Raw genomic sequence first — 26,911 nt, 5'->3', positions numbered from 1 at the left:
ACATACAATCTATGGTCAGTGACTTCAAGTGACATAATAAGCTTAGAAGTAGTCAAGTGATCTACTGTAAATATAGAAATACAGTTATAAAAGTGATATCAAACTTCTCATCCAAATGAAGTGAATAAGAGTATTTGCAAAAACGTCAAACTAGTCCTTTAAATAAAAGTTATCTCTCATCACACGAGCACATCTGTCGACCACCTTTAACATCCAACATCTGATTTCATTTTCTCGTCACTCTCTGCACATGATAAAGACTCGTCATTACACGATCTGAGGGCGCTGTTTAATTCGGGACGACTTCATTAATCCCCCCGGGGAGCAATACAACCCGTCAGACGAGCCCTAATGAAGACAAATGAGTTGCTATGGAGATGGCCCACTGGCTGGAGTGCCGGCTGATGTCAGGTGAGGGGAATGTTGGGTATGTAGTTTGTTTTGGCTGCGAGCTTGTAGATCCAGCGCTGTCTGCTTAAACCATTAACTGTGAGCTCATCAAAAAATGATTTAACATGCTCTAATATGGTCTGAATGCACCGTTAACTCCTCTCTGAGCGCGGCTATTTCTGTGTGCGACTCTGTTTTGACAAATCAAGTTGACCGAATGCAGCATCTCACTTTTTCCATTACATTACTATTAAAAGTGGCCCCCGTAGCCCGTTAAATCAGCAGTAGATCAAAGCCCTGCCCTCAACAAAAGCACTTACATCCTGCGCTGTTACATCAAACCGCCCCATCAAGAACAATCCCACCGTACAGAGAATGAGAGAGGGGCACATCAAGGGTGACAGGAGGGGGGGGGGAGATGAGAAGAAGGAAAGAGACAGACGGACGGAGAAAAAAAAGGAGAAACGGAGAGAGAGAGAGTCGGACAAAGGGAAGAAAAAGAGAGGAGAGGGATTGCTGGTGTTGACATCTAAGAGAGCGGTGAGGCTTTAATGCTCTTGTAGAGGAAATAGTTTCCAGTGGGATTTTAGGCTTGCACCCAAACATATATACAGATACACACACATACACACACACACAGTTTGCAAGCGGTTAGCGGAGGAGAGCTCCACTGTGTGTTTGCACACATTCTCCAGTGGTTAACTCGAGTGTTCATGCCAGCGCACGTGTGTGTAAGTGTGTGCATTTGCATGTGCAAAGTTCTTATCTCTGCATGTTGGAAAAGTTCTGGCTGATGATTTTGCAACTGATTTCATTTCATTACATTACACTCATCTAATACTTTGCCCAAAGTGATTTGTCTTTTCAGATGAAGACGTGGATTTGTCCAAATAACACTTGCAGAGAGCTGAATGATAAGTGGGACACTGCTCTCATGTCTGTGTGCGTGAGACTGGAAGTTTGGAAGAGATGTAATTGAGTTCTGTCCAACAAAATCCGCTTTCTAGCAGCTAACTAATCGACGAGTAAAATAAAATGTTGAATATGACAAGTTGCTGTTTACAACTCTATATAAAGATTGAACACTGCCATCTTGCACATTTAAAGCCAGAGTCTGTGCAGAAGCGACGGGGGTGGGGGGGTGGAGCCCCAGAGGTCCCGCCGAAAAAACACGCGCTCGACCAATCGTGAGTCAGTCTCAGCTGTCAATCAGGACATTTTACAAACATCAGTGTGATGAGAACTTCCTTAAAAAAAGACAGAAACCATCTATTTGACCTGTGCTTTGTCTTTTTAGTTTGGTCCATGTCCCACCCACTAACATGGAGGAAGCTGATTTTATGACCTACACTGCAATAAGCCACCAGGGGGCTATCAGGATGATTTGGCTTCACTTTCGTGGAGCCTCCATGTCTTCCATCTTTGTATACACTCTGCTTGTTTGAGGACGGTTATGTGCCAAACTATTTCTTATCTGTGTCCTGTGACTTCACGGTGGCTCTGCTGGGTCCCACTCCAGAAATAACAACTATCGTCAACTAAAACCGCAACTTATTTTAAATTCTTTCGCTATGTGTATTGTTGCTCTCTGGGGTTTCATATTTACACAGACAGGAAAGTGGCATAAATCTTTTAATGTATCTGTTGATAAGAAACTCAATAAGCTTTGTGTAATGAATGCAACCTTATTCAGTGGTTGACTTTCATTGACTCACCCCAATAACCCCAACTAAATACTGTAAGTTTAAAGGATCAACATGACGGTAAAACTTTATTTTGAACTGTAAAACTAAACAACTGCATTAATGTAGCACCCAAACACGTCCTGCCTTCTCACCTCCTGTTCCATTGCTGGTGATGGAAGGGCTGCCGAGGCTGTTCTTGTCGAGCTTGGAGCCAGTCGAATCCACAGCTCCCACACGGTTATGAGGACTGGCTAGGTCCTGCATTTCCATAGACCTACAGGAGGGAGGAAGAGGAGGAGAAGATGGGATGAACTGTGATTTTTGAATGGATAACAGATCAACAGCGATACGCTCACACAGCTGGGAATGTCCCACCTCCATTTATTACGTGAGGATGTCAGTGAACACATTCGGTGACATGCGGTGACACAGGGACACACACACACTGAGTCATAAACTTCAAGCTTCTCCGTACCACTTAGCTTACATGGGCATGTGCTCAGGGGCGCTAGACATTGTCTGCGGGCCTGCTCTCTCTTTTATAGAGTGTGTGTCTGTATATGTATACGTGTGTGTGTGTGTGTGTGTGTGTGTGTGTGTGTGTGTGTGTGTGTGTGTGTGTGTGTGTGCACACTTCTGGGCTCCAATACAAACCCACAGCCTGCCAGCATGCTTTACTTTTACAATGTGTTCCACATGCATGACTGGGACCAACCAGCACACAAGGTGGTAATGATAAAGTGAGAGTGAGTGTGTAATAACCTGAGTGTGTGTGTGTAATTGGCTGCAAATCAAAGTAAATATAGTGAGGAACAGGATGAAGGTACGTGTTTAAAGTTTTCATGTAGTACTCTACCTTTTCATTTATCTATGTTTATTGTTGATTAGATCCCTCTTGGTTATTACCGTGGCAACAACTAACGGCCAGCGAGGGTCCGTAACGGCCAGTGAGAGGTGTGAATGTTTTCATTACATTTTCATGCATGCGCACAGGAAAAAAAGATCAACATAAAACACTCGCTCATGACTCTTCATCACTGCTGCCACAAACCCACACACTGACGTGTTCTTGGTGAAAGACAGTTTAATGTTGAGTCAGTGTGTGTGTGTGTGTGTGTATGAACAGTGCCTAGTGTGTGTGTGTGTGTGTTTGTGTGTAAGAGCCCTGACTCAGGCTGCCCACAGGTTGGTCACACTCTTGCTCTTGTGTGAGACATCAAAGCGAGAAATGACAGAGATGGAGGGAGAATTAAACAAATGCGGGCTGCCGGTCTACCACTGTGTGCGTGTACACATGTGTTTGTGTGTGTGTGTGTGTGTGTGTGTGTGTGTGTGTGTGTGTGTGTGTACGAAAAGAGAGAGTGCACATCTGTGTGGCGGTCTGGAAGCGGTCCATCTCAATGCTATGGGCAGATAGCATCGCCACACATGACTGCAACCCACAGTCAGACTGACAGGTATAAACATATAGCTTTCAGCGGACGAGAGAGAGACGCGGCGAGAGGGCGCAAAAGACGGAACGCACAAAAGATAAACACTATAAATCAACTCTCTCTGTGCACTCTTTTTTTTCTATTTACAGCTAAACATCCATTGTGCTCGGCTGTAGACTAAAAACACAGATCACTGTTTTAATATCAACAGCGCTTTATTGAGATTATCAAGCCAAGCCCTATAACTTCAAACATGATGTCCTAAAATATCCCTGCCGTCCATGGCAATAAAAGTTAAGAACTTTTACAGATTATGCCTCCACTCTTTTTATTCCTCTCTTGCGCTCGAGTGCTTCAACACTCGTCTTCCATCCTTTTCTTTTTCATCAGTCAACAGCAGGAAATGATTCTGTCTCCACTGCTTGTCTATTTTTTTCCCCCTCTTTGCTCTCTCACTCCTCTTGGGAGGCGATGGCAGGAGTTGGTGTTTCATAAACTCGTCTCTGGTTTTCACATCATGTCTGCTCATTGAAAAAATATGCGGCACCCCATTAGAATTTACTATGGATCATGTATGAATAAATTGTTATGCACCTGTAAATAAGCCTTATTGTCAATACTGGTTAATCTGTGTCAATTAATCAATACATCTTTTGGCATATGAAATGTCAAATAAAAAGTATCCAAAACCCGAAGATAATCATTTTACAGTCGCGTACTGTAAAACTACAAATCATCTGATTTCAGAGGCTGGAACCTATTTATTATTTATTAATAATTGAAAGTATTAATAATTATTAATTTGTACTATTCTTTCTTAAAATAAATATAATAAAATAGCTGCAGGTTATATTTCTCTGATGATCAATTTATCAATTCAGCTGTAAATAATCGATATAAATGAATTACTGCATGTGCTCCATACTCCCTCATCTTGTCCTTATATTGGATCAATATATATTTGTGTGTGTGTGTGTGTGTGTGTGTGTGTGTGTGTGTGTGTGTGTGTGTGTGTGTGTGTGTGTGTGGGCACTGAAGTCTTGGGAAAGTGTTGGTGACCTCATCACTGCTCGCAACTGCAGTGAAACCTCACCTCTCTGCACCATGAGCAGAGAGAGCTGGTACACACACACACACACACACACACACACACACACACACACACACACACACACACACACACACACACACACACACACACACACACACACATATTGTGCGTCCACACACAGATGACTTTCTAAAACCCCCTGATATTGTCATATTACGTAAACAACCACATGTGAGCGTACCTGGCGTCTGAAGGGTCTGGAACATGAGATTCACTGTGTGATTTCTTCACCTGCAGAGAAACCAGAGCAGAGGAAATGTTACGAAACATGCACACACACACACACACATACACGCACACCACCCCACATATTACATACACACAATAACATGCAGGGTTAGTGTGTCATACACTGGCCTCATAAAACAAGCAATATCTTGATGCAAACACTTCTAAGATAGAAGGAGAATAAATGGATCAAACTAAAATCTGATCTTAAATCAACTCAAAGTAAAGAAAACAGTAGTAAAATGCAAAACGCACCACAACTCAGGGCCCACCGCTGCAGCCACCGCGGTGACACAAGTGCTAACGGGCATCTAAACGACAGATATTAACTTTCCCTTGTTCACCTGTGACCCTGCTCCACCCCGAGCTCCAGCCCCCTTCCTCAACCCTTAAAGAGTCGGGAGGTCACGGCGGGGTCACGTCAGGTCACCGAGCTCACTCTTCACCCTTAAACGGGTCAACGTCGACACTAAATCGAGCCTCGACTTTGGGGGGTAACCGAGACATTTGGTCGTGTCAATCACTCGAGCGCTGGGGCTTTTCATCCATCACACACACGAGAAAAAAAAAAGAATTGAGAAAACACACTTCAGCCTTCAGCCTCGGTGCCTCACCACCCCGGAGTGCGCTCGCCACACTGACACACAGGCTTCTTTTTTTTAACCTTTAGTGTGTGTTGCTGCATGCGAGGGTACGCGGAGCGAGACAACGGACCAGCGGTTCTCTATTAAAATTCCTCTCTCTTATTTGGAACAGGAACTAATTAGAACAGTAAATGCAGGGCGGAGCGAGGGCCAATGTGTACCAGCTGCCCCGTAATCACTGTGTCAACACACTGTCGAGGTGTAGGGCACGCGCGAGGTGCCAAACACACACACACCACACATGAAAACTCACATACAAACACACACACACACACACACACACACACACACACGGTCCAATTCACCCAGGCAGCATATATTCAAGCCATTTACACATTATCGCAATCACAGGTAAGTATACAGAGAAAGTGCACGGCCAAGCAGACACTTAACTCCAGGTTTGTGGAAACTAGGACATTTTTGTATGAGTGTGTGTGTGTGTCTGTGCGCGTGCATATGTGTGTGTGTGTGTGTATAGAGTTATGGTTCTGATTAGAGGATCCTGCTGAGAGCGAATAAGAAGCAGCACTTAGCTGTTTAAGACAGGGTTCAAAGGTTAGTCGGTGCCCTTGTATGGATCACTTTACACGCACACACACACGTACACGTACACACACACACAAAGTCACAGACCCACACACAAGCCACTTTCATGTCATGTTTCATGCTTTACCGAAATTTAACAAGGCTGTCAGTCACGGCATCAACAGCATGGCCGTGAGAAACTGCAATCCACATGTGACGCGCACACAGAGCTGCGTACAAAACGCATGTGTGTGCGCAGCCCGCATGTTCGCACACACACACACACGGAAACACACATGCCCGGCTGTTTCTGTCTCAACATGCTCTGTGAAAACACAAGCACACGCAGGCTTTGATCCTGAAAAGCTTTTATCATTGTGCTTCATCCTTTGCACACTTTCTCTCCCTGACAACATCTCGGAGCGTCTCACCTCTTTTATCTCTATCAGAAATACTTGTTCCGCATTTTCAAAAAGAGAATATATACATTTAATTCATTTAACCGTTTTTATTGCTTGAGAATTTCTGTGTAACATATTATTTAAAAAAAACAAAAATTCTGTCATGCACCTAAACCTGTTTTTTCATTTCATTAGACAATACTTTTACTTTATCCGCTACATTATGTTTATGATCCAGTTGGGACCCGTTCAAACTGCACCACACGAACTGAGCTACAGGAAAAACCTGTCGGCCAATGATAAAGCTACAAAAATCCAACTCTTCCAACTGGACCTTTAGAAAAGAAGGAGCTCTGCATTCATATGCTCAGCGTTATGCTTCCTCTTTCCGTATCTCGCAGTAAAACAAGCGCAATTTCATCTCCAACAACAAAATTAAGGGCCTCTTAGTACGCTCTGAGGTGGCCACAATGCCTGAAGTACCCACTTGTGTCACCCGAGCCATTTAAATAGGCGACCTTTGACCTGGTTGGCCGGGTGACCGGACTAGAACACAGCCCGCCTGCCACAGGGACTCCCTGAGGGATAAATACAGGTACCCGCGGTAATTAGCACTAATAACAATGATTTATTTAAGGGAACTACACACTGATATGTTTGTGTTGTTACTTGCTAATGACATTTATCATCTAATGGCTGTTGAAATAATGTGACCTTAAAAGGCAGTGGAGAAACAGTAGGTGTGGGTCAGAGATAAGTAAAAGCAGTTCTAGCTCTAGGTTCCTTGTTGTCCCCTTTGTTTTGTTTTTAGTAAGTTCACTCGCGGAAATAAAAAAGGTGCATCGACACGGTTTGTGTTATTGTTTCAGGCAAACTGCGAAAAGTGCGATGTGTTTCTGGTAATAACCCAACCCATCTGCAACGGGACATCTGATACCACGCATAGAGTTGCACACACACAAAGAAATAGAGAGAGAGAGAGAGAGAGACGCACACACAATTGATATATGTCGGCTTGAAGACAATCTGTTGTATTAGTTTCACTCTGCTTGTTTCATAACCAAATCATTTTTTTCTCCAAATAATCTCCTTGAGTTCAAAATAAAAACTACCGTCATTTCAAATCCTCGCGCTTTGACATGAATTGTGAACTAATTTACGCGATCATGAAAAAAAGTGAAAAAATAAAAGACGCCAGATGAATGAGACACGTTCCTATAATCCTACATAACTTCAAAAATTCGGCAAACGTAAATTGAGAATATGAATTAATTACAAATATCTCATAATAATAATAATAATAAAAGCAATGTATAGTATTCAGAACCTTACCTCTATCGTATAATGGTAGATCGAAAGCAAAACAAATATATATTCTTTTAAATATAGTTATAGTGTTAATTAATTTAACTTGAATTAATAGTAGAGTTAGTTAATAGTAATGACAGTGCTGTCACCATAATCTACTAAACCAATTTTTTCCAAAATAATATTATATCAGATATCAAGAACATTATCTGTCTTTCTTTGCATATAGAAGTATTTATTCAGTCAGGTAGTGTGGCATAAAAATAGAATATTAAATACACTAATAGTACAGAAAACACTACAAATGCCTTATTTAAAAATACAATGAGTTTGAGTATAAAACCCATTCACACACACTATCTCTCTCTCTTTCTCTCTCCCACACACACACACACACACACACACACACACACACACACACACACACACACACACACACACACACACACACACACACACACACACACAGAGAGAGTTAAAGATCCATTCTTACCTCAGGGTGTAATCAGGTCAATTAGGAGTCCTATACTTCCACAAAGCATTACAGAGCTGTACGATCCCACCAGCTTCCCGTCACACACAGTCCCCCTGGTCTCACACACACACACGCGCGCGCCTCCAACACAAACACACCTCAGCTCCTCTCTATCTACCTGCCTCTCACTTTGCACTTAAAGTGCCACGTTTCTCTTGTTTTGTTTTGTTTTTGCTCTAGAGGAGAATGAGCATTCTTTTCTCTCTGTCTCCTTCACTCTGAACAAAAATGCGGGGTTTAGGAGAAAGAGAGAGAGACGGCGTATTAACTACACTCCTCCTCTGCGTCTAATTCTCTGCCTCTGAGGTCAATCTACACACAGCTCCTGTCTTCTTCGAGTAATGGGGAACATTTCACTCGTCCTGTTTCCTTCCACCTCTGCCTCCTCCCCTTCTTTTTCTCTTCTCCTCCTCCCCTCTCTCTCTCTCTCTCTCTCTCTCTCTCTCTCTCTCTCTCGGCTGTCACTCACTACACACTCACTCAAGCTAAAACCAAAGAACTGTTTAAATATGTAAAATGTGAGTCATTGTGTTGTGTGTTTGTGTGAGTCAACCCTCAAATAGACACAAATAAACTCCACTCCACTTTGTGATTGTAGCTTGTGTATGAAAATAAAACAATGATGAATTTTACATGTAAGACTGAAACAAGCTGGAGCCCCTGAAATCAAAAACACGCGTGTGTACGGTGCTCTCGCGTGGTTACTTCCACTGAGTTTGAACGGTAAACAGCCACGTGGGGAGGATGTAATGTTGACGTCTTGCTGTGCAGTAGAAAGTACATGCCACACCATAAACTTCACACCATGCAACTGACCCCCCCCCCCTACACACACAAACACACACACACACACACACCCTCAAGTCATCGCACACGTACACCTTAACATACACATCCAATCTGTGTTAATTGGAACCACACGGGCTGCACGTGTGTGTCATATGGGAAGTTTAGCCGTGTCGGAGGGACGGGTGGTGGTGGAAGTGTGAAGGGGGTGCAGCGTCAACTAGGTGCACAAACACACTCAATTTTCCCAGCTGACTCGGTCTGAAGATGGCACTCTTTCACTATCGCTGTCGACGTGTTATCAGGGGAGGTAAAAGCTCAAACACACACACATAAGTTAGCACAGCTATGCTTATTAGGACTTTGCATTGACTTCCATTTATTTTGGACAGCCTGTAGGTATTTTTGGTTATAACCAAAACCTTATCTATAACCTTAACCATGAAGAATTCCCTAACCCTAACTTTAACCTAACCACAATTCACAGCTGACCCCTAAACTTAACCAGAGCAATAGAAAAGATGTTTTTCTTCATTATGATCAGACTTTTGAGGTCAACTGGTCCTGGAAAAGGTACTTAAGTAGACACACACACACACACACACACACACACACACACACACACACACACACACACACACACACACACACACACACACACACACACACACACACACACACACACACACACACAAACACGCACACACACTATGGGAAATGACGTGAAACAACCACACACTTATGCGCCAAATTCTGACTCCTCTTCACCAGAACTTAACCTTCACATTCCAAAGGGTCAGTTGGCTCATCTTGCCGTGCCATTAATTCAGACGGAACATTTCTGCCCCCACCCAATACACGAGTAGTGATGAGTTCATTTTCACTTGTTGTACCCATACATTTAAAAGTTAGCATTAAAAGTAATGAGCAGCAACAAGTCTTAACAGAAATAGTCCGAGTTAATCAAGTTAATCCACAGAGCTCACTATGAACAGTTGTCACTGGAGCTACCTCCCGCCTGTGAAAACTGTTTTCAGTCAGACTTTCACACATGCATTATACCATTGCGTAACATAGCATTTGTATTGTGTCTTTATATGGTGGGTGGCTCATAATTTAACAGAGAATCCCCCAGTGTACGGTTAGGGTCTTACATCTGACTCTACTCTACGATTTTCTGATTTTAAATGTACATTAGAGTAAAAATTGTACGTGTTATTCAGCAAATCTTTGCTTGACAGTGCTTCATAGTCTACTAAGCTTAGTTTATTGTATCGTGTTAAATGCACCACTCATATACCTTTGGTCCAACTTGGTTGTCTCTATACTACTAAGTGGCTGTGGTAATGCCACTGAGTTGAACTTATTCATTTTTTAAAGTTAAAATGTTCCTTTACTGACAGGACAGTAAGAAATGGAGAGAGATGCAGAAAAGGGCCGGCTGCGAGCAGAACCCGTGGTAGCTGCAGGACGACTCACGCCTCTGATGATTTAAATCTTATCCAACTGCCGTGTGTCAATCAGATAAAAAGTCACGTATAATACGTGTAGAGGAAAATATGGGTTTAGGGTTTAAAACATCAATTTCCTTGCATCTTAAAATACACTAAATATGTGTGAATGAATTTTAACAGACAGCAGGGGCTGTGCAGCTATAATTTACAGCCTCTACTCACAAAACTGTAATTAGGCGAGGATTTTAATTTGGGTGAAGTGACCCTTTAATGTTACTGTACATGTACAAGGCAACAGAAAACAGCTGAGAGGGGTGACAAATGAAAACAGGCTCGGAGACCAATTTGGAACAGGGCCACTGTCTCCAACTGTGAACCGGCCACCTTTAGCTCGGTCACCATGGCGACAGCATGCGGCCCCGCCCCACCGCATGTATCCCCCAAACCCTCAATAAACACGTTGATTGATAGGCTGCCTGCGGACCTGCGCACACATCTATCTGTTGCTGTACGTGCATGTCCACATGCGTCCGTGTGCGTGCGCCGGACGTCTGGGTGCACGCGCAGGACGAGCTGTCAGAACAGATTAGGGTGTTGCCGAAGCGCTTGACAACTCAAGCACTTTATTATTAGCCAGGCAGGACCCCGTCGGGAGGGGGTCGTCCAAAAACATCCCCCGATGAAATATTTTCACAGCAAGCGGAGACGGGGAGCAAGGGAGGCGTCCCGAAAAACGCCTGATGAAATACACAAAAAAAAAAAAAGAAGGGGAGAAAAGAAAAACAAAACAGTAGCGTGGTATGGGCACAGCAGAGCAGTGAACCGTGCCAAGAAAGCAGGTAGTATATTAGACAGCCAAATGACAGGAGTTGGCTTTGGTTTTTGTTGACTTTAGGAGTGTTTTTAAAAGTGTCTGACAGAGGTGCCTCGCTCCCTTTTAAGAGGCCCTCGAGAACAACTTTGTTCTTTAACAGCAACAACAGCACTTTGTCTTCCCGTCAATGGACAGCGGGACCCACTCTGATCCACTTCATCTCATCTGTCATGGCGGCGGTGGTTGGCCTCATGTGGTTTGAATGTATTTCATTTCATTCTTTAAGTGCAAATAGAATTTTGAAAATGAAGCTAAAAAACGATTGTTTCTTGTTGAGAGATAAGTGACATTAAAAGCTACTATTTAAAGCCTGTATCAGCAACTCGTCTGCTAAAAACCTGAGATGGCGTCCATGGGAATTTTTCTCAATCAGGAACTCCTTTTTAAGATTATTTCGACGCCATATGGACGCAAAATCATGTCTACATTAGGAAATACGATGCTCGAGTATGAGGCTCTTCACACTCACTAATTTCAAAGTTTTTTATGTCTAGATAATTCAAGATTCTTCCATGTATTATGCTAAGCTAAGTAGCTGCTGGCTGTGGCTTCAAGTCTGATCATACACGAGAGTGTTAATGATCTTTCGTCATTAAAAAACAAATTTCAAAAAATGTTAAACTATAAAAAAATCAAAGGTGTAGCCACATACACAAACCACACACACACATACATACATACTCACACACACACCTGTGCAATGTGATCATCCAGCCCCCCCCCCTTCCGGCCACTGACATCGGCTGCTGTGTGTCGACCACAGAACACACTCATGAAGGATGTTACTCACCACACAAACACATCCTCCATCTCTATCTCTCCTCCACATTCTCTCATTTTTTTCTCTCTCTCTCTTTCTCTCTCTCACACACACACACACACGCACCTAGTCTCACCCGATTACCTGCGTCCCCCCCCCTGTTCAAAGCTCTCCTCTCTACCCATTTGTATGAGTGGTTATCGGTGCAGTAACTCAATCCCCTTCCTTTCATGTAAAATACATTGTGCTGAGCCTCCTCCCACCCTCCACCACTCCTCCTCCACCTCCACCCCGGCCCCCCACCCAGCCCGGGGAGGTGTAAAACTATCCCTCTCTTTATGCCTCCAAAAATGCCCCTTTTTCAGGTGTAGTAGGAAGCTATAAAAGAAAGGGAAAAAAAAGAAGAAGTGAGGGAGTGAAAGGGAAGAACAGGGTGAGTCTGTGGAGCAGGGAAGAGGTGGGGGAGGAGAGGGAGGAGGGAGGTGTTTGGTTGAAAAGGTACTCTCCAAAAACATCTACCCCTCTCTCTCTCTCTCCTGCTCTCACTCTTTTTCTAGGTGTATCTCTACCTATACTCACATGAAATTGCCAAGAGCGAGACTTGTTGTTGCTCATGATTTGGTGATGCAGAAATGAAAGTTTCTGTACCTCAGGTATCACGTGGATTTGAACCTTCGCCCAGGGAGGGGGGGGGATAAAGAAACAGGACGAAAATAGAGCAAAAACGAGACGCTGCGCCTCTACGTTGAACCCCTGAGACAATATGAACAATGTGAGAAGTGAGGGAACAACATGCAGCGCTCCGAGCCATACAGCACAGAGATGTTATGCCATTCAATAAAGGCTTATTGGGAACGTGAGCTCATGCAGCTTAAAAACAGGACCACGTTTTTTCCGGTTCACACGGAATGCGACGAAAAGAAAAACGTTACACAGATTTTTCAACCTAAAAACAACTTTGAGATCATCTCAAAAGTTTAAAGCTGCGGAACTGTGAATAAATCTACATTTAAACTGCAGTGAAGATCAATTTAAAGATATCTCTCAACATTCTCCAATCACACTCAATGAGTTAGAGGTGGAGTGACTGGGGATGGAACTGCCAAGAAATAGACATATTTAAATAGACATACAAAACCCCCAACTGTCATTTTTGCATTTCATAATTTGCATTTGATTAACTGTTTCCTCTTTTTTTCCAGTGTTTGTGCCCATGCACAATCCCCTGTACAGAAAAGACAATGGTTTCTCATTTGACCTTACTTGTAAACTCTTGTGTAACAATCTTTGCAAAGCATGTAGCCCTGTAAGAGGCTTTGTCAAGAGAGCGATCTATGTTACATTTATAGATAAGAACAGATCATTTATAGGCTACATACAAACTGAGACTTTAGGGGAAAAAAGAAAGTAAAAAGCCTGATGCCTCTGCTCCATGCAATCAATTTAACTTTCCAATATTATTCATGAATCTCCCTGTTTCTATCACATTCTTAGCAACTTGCTGATGACCATTGCTGAGCAAGTTACTCTGTACACTGTAATCAATTACACATTAGTCATACAAAAAAGTAATTAGGCCTATATTATTCCACTAATCACTCATTACACTACTTCACCCTGAAAAAATAATCATATTACTCTAATGCATCAATGAGGAATGCGTTGCTTCCCCGCACTGCCGACACAAGACAGACTAATAACAATGTGTGGGCTGCCTACACTGGACCAATGGTGAGCCACTATCCTACATATGCTACTATGGTAACTACAGAATATTTTTCCTGGATGAATTTCCAAATTCACCTGTTTCTGATTTGCATTACGTGATGAATTTCCTCTGGTGAAATTACAAGCTCGTAAATAGTGATGACAGTGATAAAGTAAAACACAGCAGGGGTGGTCAGTGCACCTTAGCCCCAAAGGATTTTTTTTCTATTTTTTATTTAACGGACATGCTGTGAATACACGTTCAGGGAGGAGAAGCAGTAAAGGAGAACAGTAAGTAAAAGCCTCCTCTCCATCCTGGTGGTCTTCATAGCTGCCATTTAAATTGGCTCCTCATTGTCTAGAAGAGTGAGGGGATCACAGACATGATTTAATGCAGCTTTACTCCGAGGAGACAAATGAAAAGTCACTGATGGATGTGTGTGTGTGTGTGTGTGTGTGTGTGTGTGTGTGTGTGTGTGTGTGTGTGTGTGTACGTGCGCGTGCATGCGTGCGGGCCGGTTCTGCACTGTTAATTGTGAAGCGTTTGGCCTCGACTGCCCCTGCTCAGCTAATCTGATGAGAGTGATTAAAAAAACAACTGGGGGAAACCTAAACCAGTCCACGGCTGACCAGACACACACACACACACGCACGCACGCACACACACACACTGGCCATCACTCAGTTGTACAGAAACACACTCAAGAACACACAACGTGAGATGTCCAAAGACACAATGCACATGAGTAGAACGTCTGGGGGTAGATGGCTACAGAGTAACCCCTAACCCTAACCCAGAGTGCACGAGTGTACAACTGAAATAATAAGTTGATTAAATGTTCATATTCTTTCTAGAAAAAATAATTAATCAATGACCTCAGCTGCACTTAATAATTGATCTGAATGACTCAATGCACAGGTCAATAGATGACTCCATGTTGCATGTGTATGAGTCACAGCCGTCAGGGCAGGGATTAGTCTCAAAGGTAGAAGCTGTCACAGTCTAAAGGATATAACCTTACATATACATCCTCATTCTATTGACTTATACCTGTTTTGCAACAGTGGTAATTTAAGTTAAGGTGTTTTTTTCCGATATGCTCACCTTTATTGACAGGTTAGTGCGACAATTGAGGGGAGACACGCAGAAAACCTGCCACCGCTGCCGGAGGACTCATGCCTCAGTTTGTTCAGTGGCACCCACAAGCTCACCTGGTAGCGCCGGTGGCCCCAGAACAAATCTATCTTGAATCTATTTTAAAGTACAACAAGCAGCTCACTGAGGTGTGAGTAAGTACAAACTCTCGCTGTGAAGCCAAACTTTATTTCTAATAGTAGCGCAGCTCACGAGGGTTGCAAATAAAGATGTCAGACTGAATTCTGGGGAAATTGATATAAAATGATATATAAGACATATAAGAGGTTTTATATTTGATAAAATGATGAAATGTTGCAGCCACAAAAATGAAAAAAGATGGGGCAAGAAGCTAGTGTTAGAAATCTTACAGCTATTTAAAGGGGAAATAAAGGGGGAAAGAATGATGTTATACTTTTTAGTGAAACTTTTAAAAGAAGGCTAAACATGTTTTCTGGCCTGTGTCTTAATCATCTGACCCAGCAACAAAAGACTTGGGACACTATGGCTCTCAGTGGAGGACATACTGTACCTCCGCCAAAGGCCCAACAGTCCCCTTATGAAACCACATTTAAATTCACCAGATCTGTATTTAGATTTGGATTTGCACATATGGCACTCATAAATATCAGTCCCCTTAACATAGTTGAATTTTTTCATCCTAGATCCATAAATTACAAAAATAAATCAGGGGAAATGTTCTCGCAATGTCAAAGGAAGTGAAATTCCTGAATCCGCCCACTGATCCGGATCCACACAAAAATTGTATCGGTTATCGGATTTCCGATTTAGGATGTTTTGTATCTTTTCAGGCCATTAATGTCTTCTGCTCTATATATAACTTTAGGAATTGCAGTCTGTCTACACGGGGGCCAAATCCCCCCAAAACACTACCATGAGCTTCATTTTATTTTATCTATTAATCACCGGACAAGGACAAATTCTGAAGGTGAATTAAAACAGGATGTTGAAGGGTTAAGCAAGAACTTACAGTGAAACAGAAGGGTTTTGAAATACATCCACTGGTATTCATGTGGACTCCATGTCCTCTTACTAGAACAGTGAGAGCTCCTCTCTCTGCTGCTGTGTGAGACCTGAAGAAACACAACACCGTCCTCCTGCAGCCCCCCGCCCCCACCCCACCCTGTCCCCGTCCCGAACCCGACCGCAGCTACCGCACCCCACCCACCCCCCCACACCCCGGCTCGGTCCCCCATCCATACCGCAGCCTTCCCCCTCTGAATGCACCGACCCCTGGGCACCTCTACATCCCATCGTGGAGAGAAATCAATGAGGTGTGTGTGCCTGTGTGTGTGTTAGTGTGTGTGTGTGTGCATCAGGAAAAGAATCATGTAAGAGAGCAAAGGACTAAAAAGCAAAAAGTGCACTTGCGAGCGTTTCGTGTGTTAAGATCGGGTCTAAGAAAGTCTGAGTGTACATGGTGGTCAAAACTTGTGTGTGTGTGTGGGTGTGTGTGTTTGTGAGCCTGTGTGTGTAAGTGCGTGTCTATGGCAGCAGCAGCAGCATCAATAATTAAAGCTAATCTCATTAGGGCCTCAGATCCCTTTCAGACGCTTTTAATTAAATGATGAATGGCCTCCCAGCTGCCTGTTAAATAATGCTGCTCATGACATCACAGAGTGTGTGTGTGTGTGTGCATGTGAGGGCTACAACATACGGTAGATGTCCTTAAGACAAAACACATGGGGAGACACATTAAGACAGAGACAGAGAGGTACGCTCTCCCATCACACACATGCCATCTGCTCTCAGATCCAATATGCAGCCGATTATTAGAAGTTACCGCTGCCCCGCGCGCCGACGAGAGCAGGCAGGAGTTGAGTGTCTGAGAAGTCACAAGCTGTTCCGTCATACCAGGCCCCGAAACACTTCATATCGTCTTCCTAATAAAATCACTCACAATACCATATGTCTGCGAAGAGGGAGAGCAGCGCGAGGAGCGAGTGCAGTGGCAAAGAAAGGAGAGGCAAGGGGCGCGGGAGTCCATGACGGGACAGTGAAGAGCTCGGGGCTGTGAGAGAGATAAAGATAAAGGACAAAGACAAAGAGAGGGAGACCATGGGCCAAATTCGAGAATGAGAGCAACAGGTAAAGCAGAGGACAGGTAAAGGGTGCCAAAGCGCCCCGGGCCTCCAGACAGTGTGGACCTGGCTATGAGAAAACTCCCTTCTGTTTCTCACTCCCCCCTCCCTCCTCTCTGCTCTCCCTGTCCCTCCATCCCTCCCTCCCTCCTCCCTGCTCTCGGGCCTGGCTCTGTATCGGATTGCCGACTTCACAATAGGCCCTGAATCATCACTCCAGCCAGAGACGCGCAGGGAGAGACGACGAGGCGGGCGGGGCCGGCGGAGAAGGAGAAGAAGGTGGGGACGGGCAGACAGAGAGACAGGGAGACGGACAAAAAGAAAGAATCAGGGACAGGGAAGGTAGAATGTGTCTCGCTGGACATCGATGCTGGCTAGATCCAGTTCAAACATGGTCACAAGGACAAAGGTGATTCATGAGGAAATCATGAAAACATGAAAACATAAATCCAGCAAGTCCTAATTAACTAAAAAGCTTTAATATGTTGTTCTCTCTGTGACACCTCATGCTGTCCTGTAGATTGTAGCTTTTTACCAACTACTGTTCCACCTGTGAGATGCTAGCACTATGCAGAACGTTGGTATACTGCTAATCAGTATAAACTAATCAGAGACATATCATGCATTGATTTGAGTTGACTCTTCATCCTTTTGGTTACAGTTGTAAAATCAAGCCAGATACAAACCACAGCAGAGCATTGAAATAAAAATAAAATGTCTTCCTCCCTTTCATTGCTTAACTGTCCTACAGACTTAATCCCAAAATAATCATCAATAAACGATTCAGCAATTTCTTCGTAAGGGTCTAATGATTTGTTCTAAAGCCAGGGTTGGTAATCCCGGAGAAGAGAAGGCTGAACTTTGAAAATATGCAACTGATACATCCCACCCCCTCCCGTCCCCTCTGAGCAAAACTATGCCCCCAAAACAGACTGAACAGAAACCGGTCTTTCTTTTCTTGCTTTGTTTTGCAGTGGGAGTCATTGTCTATAGGGGAACTGGGAGTTTTGGCTGCACAAATAATTGCAAAAAATTGGTTGTGTTTATTTATCTCAGTCCTGAGACGCCTGCAGACACAGTTTTGTTCAGTTTTATTGTATTTTTAAACAACTTTATATATTGATGGCTTTTGGGATGTGCAGAGGATTTCAGCAAACAAGATTAAAACTAATGAACAACCCTATACCTTTAAGGGTTAATGTTACATGTCAGATTAGCAATGCATTGATCTGATTTACAGGATACAATGGACCATATAATGGCTCCTCTTTTTGGTACCACAGCAGTCCAATATGTAAATATAAAGATTTAAAATTTGGGGAGAAGAGAGCATTGGGATCAGATGCTATCATAAATTGATGTTTCTATAGTAAGAATAACAGTTGGACTGGTGCATCAACAAAGCAGATTCGTGACAAATTCAACCAAGTCATTTCTTCGGTAGTGAGATTTTATGCAGGTCTACGGTACTAATTTGTAAATTAATCAATTCAATTTGAGACAAAACAAGGAATTTAATTGAAATTCGGTCATTTCATCATCCAGAAGAAAATTTTGCTTGACAAAGCAAATACATACGTACATTTAAAAAAATTAAGTATATGTATGTAGAACAGAGATAATTAAAAGCTAAAATTAGTTTAACACTGATGGTATTAAGTCAGTCGGTACAGAGACCCCGGTTACACCCCATCTGGCCTCAGCGACCCCTTCGCTACCTCTCTGATCCGACGCTGCCGAGAGAGAAATCCAATCTCCCAGCACAGCGGCAGAGGAAGTTCTCGCGGCAGGCGTAGCAGGCAGGTTCCTCCGTAACCAAAGCACAATTGTTGCAATTTCATTTCCTTCCCAGCAAAATGAGGAAATATGCTCCTTTTTTTGGTAACCACTGGCAGATGAGCAGAGCGAGTGAACAAAAGGTGGGCTGTGCTATCAGGGGCTCTATTAGTGGAAGTTACTGGGAACGACAGAATAAAATGTTTTTTTACGAGCAACAACTTCTGCTCATCTAATTTTTGGAAGCGTCGGAAATCAGTGTCATCACGTTCTTTAGGAATCGACTTCATCGTGTTAAAGCCGAGAGAAGCGGAACATCTGGCAATAATGTGATCAATAAAGCTAGGAATGTTGGCGTGGAACGATGAGCTCTGATTGGCTGCCATTAAACAAGCGGGGTCACAATATGAGACAACCTGCACTCTCCACTCAGATGACCTCAGCTGTCCCACACCACAGAAAGTATATGTGTAAAACAGAGCAAGAAACACCTACACACACACAAACACACACACACACACACACACACACACACACACATATACTCTCACACAAACACACACCGCAGACACTCAAGCACACATATCATGTGGTTTCCTGTCTGGTGCGTTCCTCTAGAAAGCCCACGCCGGTTGCTCTGGGTTTCTAGATGGATTCTCCAGTCTGTTTGGGGGGGTTTTTGACTCTGTCAGACGGTGATCGGCTCACAGGCCGTCTGTGACCCGCTGACCTCACACCTAGCTGGCTTTCCCAGGCCGACCAGACTCGCTCTGAACTCTGAAATATGAGTTATAGATGACCTGAACCAAGACGAGACTGGATAGTTCCCAGTGAAAGACAGATGTTTCAGTTGTTTCATGCACCTTCAATAAAAGTAATGTCAAAATAAAGGATTTTCATGAAAGTGGGATTATTTATCTATGGTATTCACCTGGGCTGTCACAAAACTCAAACATTCACCAGTTCCCTACGTGGGTGAAAATAATACTTTTAAAAATTCCAATAAACCAGGGAACATACACTGTAATATTAGAAATATTGAAGAAATAATTGATCAAGTTGGGAAATGCGTTTAAAAGCTGTACTAATGAATGTTATAGAAAGTTTGGTACCACAATCAGTAGCTGATTAGCTTAGCTTAGGATAAAGAGCAGAAGCATGGGGAAACTTTTAGCCACTTGATCTATCCAAAGGTAATAAATCCTCCGACCACCACCTCTATAGCTTTTTAATTGAGTTACTATAGCCTCTGCCAAGAGATAGTCTAGCGAATAAAAACAAATGTAGTTTAGTGCTGAGGTTTAGAGGTATGATAAGTGGTGGATTTGTTATTTTGACAGAACCATGCTAGCTGTTCGACCCTGATTTTATTCTTCATGCTAAGCTAAAACTTGGTGAAAGGATGCGGTATGATTTAGGGAAGAACCGATTTAAATTTTATTGCGAATCTGGATCAGGGGACGGATCTTCACTTTCTTTAACATGGCGATCAGGGTGTTTTTCAACATTTCCACCCTTTATCTCCGGGAATCAAAATCAGGCACATTTAGGGAACTGATATAAGGTGACAATTGGGCCTTGCTGGTGGGATGTGCTCACCTGAGGGCTATTCTAGTTTGTCTGCTTGTTTGTCAGCAGGTTTACTCAAAAAACTACTGAACAAATTTCTACGAACCTTGGTGGAAGGATGAGATATGGGCCAAGAAAAACCCAGATGAATTTTGGCACGGATTAAGACCCACAAATTGATGAATCCAGGAATTTTCTTTAACATTATGAGATAGATCGAGTGTGTGCAGTTTGGTGCAGCTTGACTGAATTTGAGGGGACTGTTGGACCTCATTCATTCCTATTGAGATAGTTGTTTCGATCTTATCCTCTAAGTGGGAGTGGTGGCTCAGTGATGTGAAAGGGTTACTGAAAGGTTCTGCCCCGCACCAACTCTGACTTCTCGTCTTCTCCATCCTCAAAAACAAACGCAGCATCCTGTCAACATCAGCTCCAGTCTTGACAGCAGAAGACATCAGCATTTATTTTTCTATATGATTTGATTAAATATGACATATACTGTAAATAAGTTCAGAACAAACAGTATAAATACAGTGGGAGATCTGCATGAACAGCTGTCTATGGAGATTATGCTCCTCTGAGTATGTCAGAGAAAAAAAATGTGAATCTTAGGATAAACAGTTTTTAAAAACTCCTCTTCTCTTTTTTTTCACGCTTCTCTTTGACTTTATCTCCTGCTTTGCCGCGTAATGAAATCAAGAATCGTGGCTTTTATTTCATGACAATATTAAATGTCCTATATATTTCCTTCCCCGGTGCGGCTCAGACGGAGGTGACCAGGAGTCTGAACGTCAGACCCTCCCAGCAACGCTCAGCTGTCAACTAAACATAAATCTTAAAAGAATCACTGTACACTAAGCTGAAATTGAAGTGCGCCTCGGTGCCACAACCAGGATGCCAGCCTACTAGAGGGGATGCCAGTGGGTAGCTGTTACACTCCACACTCCTGTGATCCGTGCACATGCCTTGTCGCCGGGCAGACTGTCCATGACGCCAATGCAATCTTGGCAATCGGGGTTGGGCTGTGCTCGTATTTAGCTACTGCTGCTGCATGTAACTTTGTGTGAATGTGTCTGTATGGGGTTGTAGGGGTGAAAGAGGGGTGCAACCCGACCCCTTTTCCTCCTCTAACTCTCCCTCTCTCTCTCTTTCTGTCATACTCACACACACACACACACATACACACACATGCACGCACACACACACTGGGACAGCTGCCATACTCAGGGCCTCTCCCAGTGCACCAGAGGAAAAAGGCTACGGCTAAAAGGGCCTTTTTTCCCTCTTTTTTCATCATATCACCCCCCTTCCTTCATCTCTCGCTCTTTTTTTTTTTCTTCTGGTGGTCATACGTTTAAATCCTGCAAGGCTCCCCGGGGTCAACACACACCGCCGCTGCCTCCCCCCCCCCATCTTTCACTGCTTCCTCCACAAGCCAACAGACTGGAGACTTCAATCAGGCCTCTGTCGGATCAAGAGTCATTGAGGGACCGTGTGTGGAGTTCGTGGGTATTTGGACTTCTGCTGGTCTATGTTTCTTCTAATGGAAATTAATACCAATGATTTCCAATAAATTCATAATAAAACATTTGATCCAAGCTGAATCACTCTCGTCTGAACCCTCTGAGCATCACCCCAATACAACGACGTCAACAAAACAGTTATCACTTTTCCTCCGAAGCTAAACAAGTATGTGACAACAGGTGGAGTGAGACACTTAAAGGGGCTAAAAGTAGCATTACAGGGTTAACCACCGTTGGCCCGCCCTGGGCTTCTTCCAAGCGCTCCCCGAGGACCCCAGACGGCAGGCTGGCCTTCGGCAAGCAGGCGGCCAGATAGGACGCCTGACCGTAACCCAGATGATGTGCGACGGACGGGGTGGGGAAAAGGGCGGGGTGGAGGAAGTAAAGGGACGGGGTTGACTATAAAGGGTAGAGGGGAGGGGTGGGGGGGTATCAGGTATCAACAGACAACTCCCCGAAACTTTGTGTGTGAGGTCTGCGCTGTTTTCTCAGTCACTCGAGACACGCCTGCTTCAATGAAGTGGCAGAGAATGGACCACTTTCAGTTTAAATATTTAACAAGAGGGAAACACTGAAAGGAAATTAATTGAAACCGCTGAAATTCATTTACAAATTAAAACATTCATTTTCAGTTGAGGTGGAATTAAATGAGTGAAAGCTTCCATATAATTCCTTTTGACTATTGACTGTCAACTACTCTGATATAGTTAATCAGTTAAAGTCGATTTTGGAGCTCAGATGCTACGACTCTTGACATCTCTGTGTTTTGGAGTGTCAATGGGACAAGGCAAGACATTTCAATATGTCAGCTCAGGCTTGGGGAATGAGTTATGTGCATGTTTTACTACTGTCTGACGATTCTGCAAATTGATTATCGAAATTGTTAGATGCAGCCTTACATAGCAGCTGTCAACATGTCTACTTTATTACCTCGGCCAAGGAGTTTTCTCCCCTGTCTGTTTGTATGTATGTTTGTTTGTCAGCTGGTTTGTTTATAGATTGTGCAAAAACGACTGGACGGATTACCACGAACCTTGGTGGAGCTTGGTGGAAGGATGCAGTAATGGTCAGGGATCAAGCTATTTATTTTTTCACTTTTCTTTAACATTGTGAGATAGGGTGTTTTTCATTGTTTCTCTTTTTTGTGGATTTCTCAGAGAATAATTCATGGATGTTGATGAATAATATTTATGAGCGTTTGCAATTTGGTGCAGGTCTAAACTTAAATCTGGATATAGTGAATTTAAATGTAGTTTCTTACTGTTGGGTCTTGGCACTGTTTGGCCATTCTAGTTTTCTTATACATTGCATCTCCCTGCTTCACATCAATTTACAAACAATTATGTCCTCCCCAGTGTTTACATTGTGGATTTGTTTATTATTGAAACATATCTTAGTATCATTCTAAAACAACTTTTTAGAATGACTTGAAAATTACTTTTTCTTACTCTTGTACTTGACACTCAGAGTACCTATTCAACTGGAAACTGTGGGTTGATTGTACTGATGATACTGATTTAAAGATAAATTCACAACAATTAATCAAATTCAACCGACTAAATATCAGCGTTATGTAGTAAATTTGAATATTTTGACCAAAAAGAAATCTCAGCTCTATCGGCCTGTGTGGTATATGATTAAAATCTGCCCTTGCTCTGAGGTCTCATTTCCAACCTGAACAATTAATCAATGTCTTTGAGCCGCAGCTCAGATTCACATTATAAATGATATCACTGCCCTATTTAAAGCAGGTGAAGTAATTGTGGAATATGGACATCAATATTTGATCTGTGGATGGCAGCAGGACAAGATGGATGCTCCTCTCCTCATCTTCTTTCTCTCCGGCTTTGTGTCTTAATAATTCACTGGGTGTTTGCGTTGCCGCGCTCGTGCGCTGTACAGTTCGTGTGAGTGACAGTTCTCCACCGGGGTCAGCTCGTAATCCAACCCGGGGCGAGTCTGACAGAGCAACACAAAAAAAGTGGGAGAAAAACAACATACTTCATGTGCTCTGTCCCACTTCGTGCTATTATTACTGTCGAGGCTGGCAGGTCAGAGAGAGCGAGAGAGAGGGAGGGAGGGAGAGAGAGAGAGAACCAGGCTTGATGGAGGAGGAGGAGGAGGAGGAGGAGATGAAATTACACCTGTTCTGGTGGCTGACTAACGACTTTGAAATGCGAGTGGACCTCGCTCGCCGCCAAAATCATTTTCCCAACAATACGGCCTGATCTTTAAACAAGCAGAACTGGGACGCTGTGCTGACGCAGAGACGGCGTGCTGAGCCGAGACACTAACCAAGCCTCGGGCCATGTGTGTTTGTTTGCATGTGTGTGTGTGTATGATTGAGTTTTAAAAGATATGGGAGTGACACAAAATAAACCCAACTTTTTAAAATGTTGTAATCATGAATTGTCTTGAATTACACGCGCACGTTTGTGCACGCTCACCCAAGGTCCCTAAATTGATGTATATGTCCGAGTCTCATTCACACCGACTGCTGCCATATGGTTACTGTGGCCTCGGTGAACCACATCTGCTGTTTGTTAGCACACACACACACACACACACACACACACACACACACACACACACACACACACACACACACACACACACACACACACACCCGGACAGACATGCATCCTCCACTGCACCCATTCCTCAGACTTGTGTGGCCGATACAAGGTAAACTCAACCACCCCCACCTCACCCACCCACCCCACCCACCCCACCCACCCACACTCACATGCATACAGTAGCCTTTAACTCACCATCTGTTCGTTGAGGTCCTGTGAGGCCTCCATGGCTTCTTGGGTTGTGATCCACTGCAGACTTGAGGGGCAGAGGAGAAGAAATGTAATGTGGGTCAGTGGACAGAAATCACAAATGATCCATTTTATTTACTGATGCACACGTCTACGAGCACCTGTACTAGCTGTTCTGCAGGGATTCTGGTGAAAAGAGGATTTTAAAAACAACCGTCTGGGTCTCACTGTCAGATTTGGTCACTCATCCTCCCATTTTGGATGGAAAACCCATCATACTGCATTAATTTTGTTTTCATGTCTGTGAGCATCTGTCGGTCCGGCCGTCTGTCAGTGTGTTTATGTGTGAGCAACAGGAGACTGGAGGAGGGAAGCAGCAGCTATAACTTCAGCATATCATCTTCGGCCGAGGGTGAAGTGGAGAGATAATTGCAGAAGTAAATATCAACAATGAAAATGGAGAAGTGTAAACGATACGGCTGCTTGGCTGGCTCAGAACCACAGACACAGTGGCTGGTTAGTGTACGAAGACAGCGGGTGACCCTATTAATACTAGACAACAGACAGGTTGGTGCCTGAGTCTGGAGCGACCCAGGGGCCGAGGTGATCGTCTTCTGCTTGAATGAGATGTTGCGATGAGAAAAAAATGCAGAAGTGACATTGTGATGTTGCGACAAAAGGCTGAAAACAATGGGAAAACAATCATCCCAACAGGACGGCACAAAATGGCTCCTCTCGGCTTTTTATCGCGCAAGGGCCGCTAGGAGCATTTGACGGTCAAACAAAAGAGTGGGCTGCAAAGACACGCACTCGCATGAAAACACAAAAGTCCTTCCCTGTCATTAGAGCTGCATTTCCCACAAAGTGTGGTAAGAGCGTGACTGAACCATTTCCACTTTTTCCCCCCACGAAAACCACATTTTTATGCATTTGATCTATTTCACCTCAGCTAAAGTGAATAAATATTTTTTCTGCACCTGCACTTTCAGAGACTGCAAAGTGTTATTGAGGATTTATGCTATAAAGTGTGGTCAGCGAGTGCAAGTATAATGAAACTATATATCATACACTTCAAACCGGTGCGTATGTGTATGATGTTGCATTCACACTAAAGGAACATAAGGGATAAAGGAATGTTTTACTCTTTAATAATCACTGGTCAGGTTGGTTTGTCCCAAAAAACATAGGTTACAAACATTAAATCCGAGGATTATATGACTTTTTTCAGTTACTTCAGTGTGTGTGTGTGTGCGCGCGCGCGTGTGTGTGTGTGCGCCTGTGTGGACTTTTCTGGCTCGATCCTTTAAACTCACTGGCATCCTTTTAATTTTTCATAGCGTTCAGCTCCTCCTCGCCTGAAACCGAAGACAATAATGCGTCTCTCAGGTGAATTGATTTGTGCCCAAGCCTCCCTTGACCCCCCACCTCACCCCCTCCCTCCTCTTCCTCCTCTCCCTCTCCATCCCTCTCTCTCTCACCTTTGTGGAGGGCAGAATCAGCTCTCTATCTGGTCGCCTTTCACTCTCCCCTTATATTCTTCTGGAGCGGGTAGTGAACCGTGAGCGCACGTAAACCACCCAGAGGAACATTAAAGTGTTTAACTTATACAGGCTACTATAAATTTATATAGCAAGTTTAATTCACATACTATAAATTAAATGTAACACTCATGGGGCGTATAAGGATTGTGCAGATTATGATTGCCCTTCTTAAAAATACACGTATATCATAGCTGGTGCTTTTAAAAAATGAACTAGCGTGAATTGCTGACAGCCTACATGGTTTGATGCCCACCACCTTGTATAAGTGCATGTGTCCCACTGCACACGAATGCCTCACACGGCCCTGTACAAAACCAGCCAGCAGTTACCTGACACTGCACAGGGAATCAATAATGCCTGCCATTTCCTTCTGGGTCCCAGCAGAGAGAATTATATTTCTCACTATGGTTATTGACAGCGACTTAAGAGACACGCAATGGGGAGTGCGCAGGAGCAGAGGGTGGACTGTGATGTTCTGCACTGGAACAGGCCTGTACTGCGGTAATTTCACGCTGTAAAAGCCGAGGAGAGGCGCATGCAGGACAGACCGCAGACTGCTGCCGGCTGCACGGACAGGTTGGAGTGGAAAGTCAGCCACGTATCACGTTCGACTCAAAGTTTATTGACTTCCTCGCTTTTTACGCACCAATCCCTTTTTT

General features: G+C 43.6%; 1 protein-coding gene across 7 annotated transcripts in view; it reads right to left on the bottom strand.

Annotated features, from left to right (window-relative positions):
• eya4 (EYA transcriptional coactivator and phosphatase 4) overlaps positions 1 to 26,911 on the bottom strand; it is a 45,415-nt gene that overhangs the window by 16,443 nt on the left and 2,061 nt on the right. For 2 of the 7 annotated variants that reach the window (XM_035144439.2, XM_035144441.2), the window contains exons 1-3: positions 15,968 to 16,051; positions 4,801 to 4,850; positions 2,228 to 2,349 (exon numbers count right to left, since the gene is read on the bottom strand). In XM_035144439.2, coding sequence (XP_035000330.1) covers positions 2,228 to 2,349; positions 4,801 to 4,850; positions 15,968 to 16,009 — 214 coding nt within the window. In that variant the 5' untranslated portion in view covers positions 16,010 to 16,051. Of the gene's footprint in view, positions 1 to 2,227; positions 2,350 to 4,800; positions 4,851 to 8,218; positions 8,645 to 15,967; positions 16,055 to 24,717; positions 24,779 to 26,911 lie in introns of those variants that run through there. The other 5 variants (XM_047338127.1, XM_035144442.2, XM_035144438.2 and 2 more) reach the window with 5 other exon arrangements.

This window comes from Hippoglossus stenolepis, chromosome 20 (genome assembly GCF_022539355.2).
Source record: "Hippoglossus stenolepis isolate QCI-W04-F060 chromosome 20, HSTE1.2, whole genome shotgun sequence".
Classification (NCBI taxonomy): Eukaryota; Metazoa; Chordata; class Actinopteri; order Pleuronectiformes; family Pleuronectidae; genus Hippoglossus; species Hippoglossus stenolepis.
The sequence above is the reverse complement of the archived record's forward strand: the minus strand, read 5'-3'. Positions and strand labels throughout refer to the sequence as shown.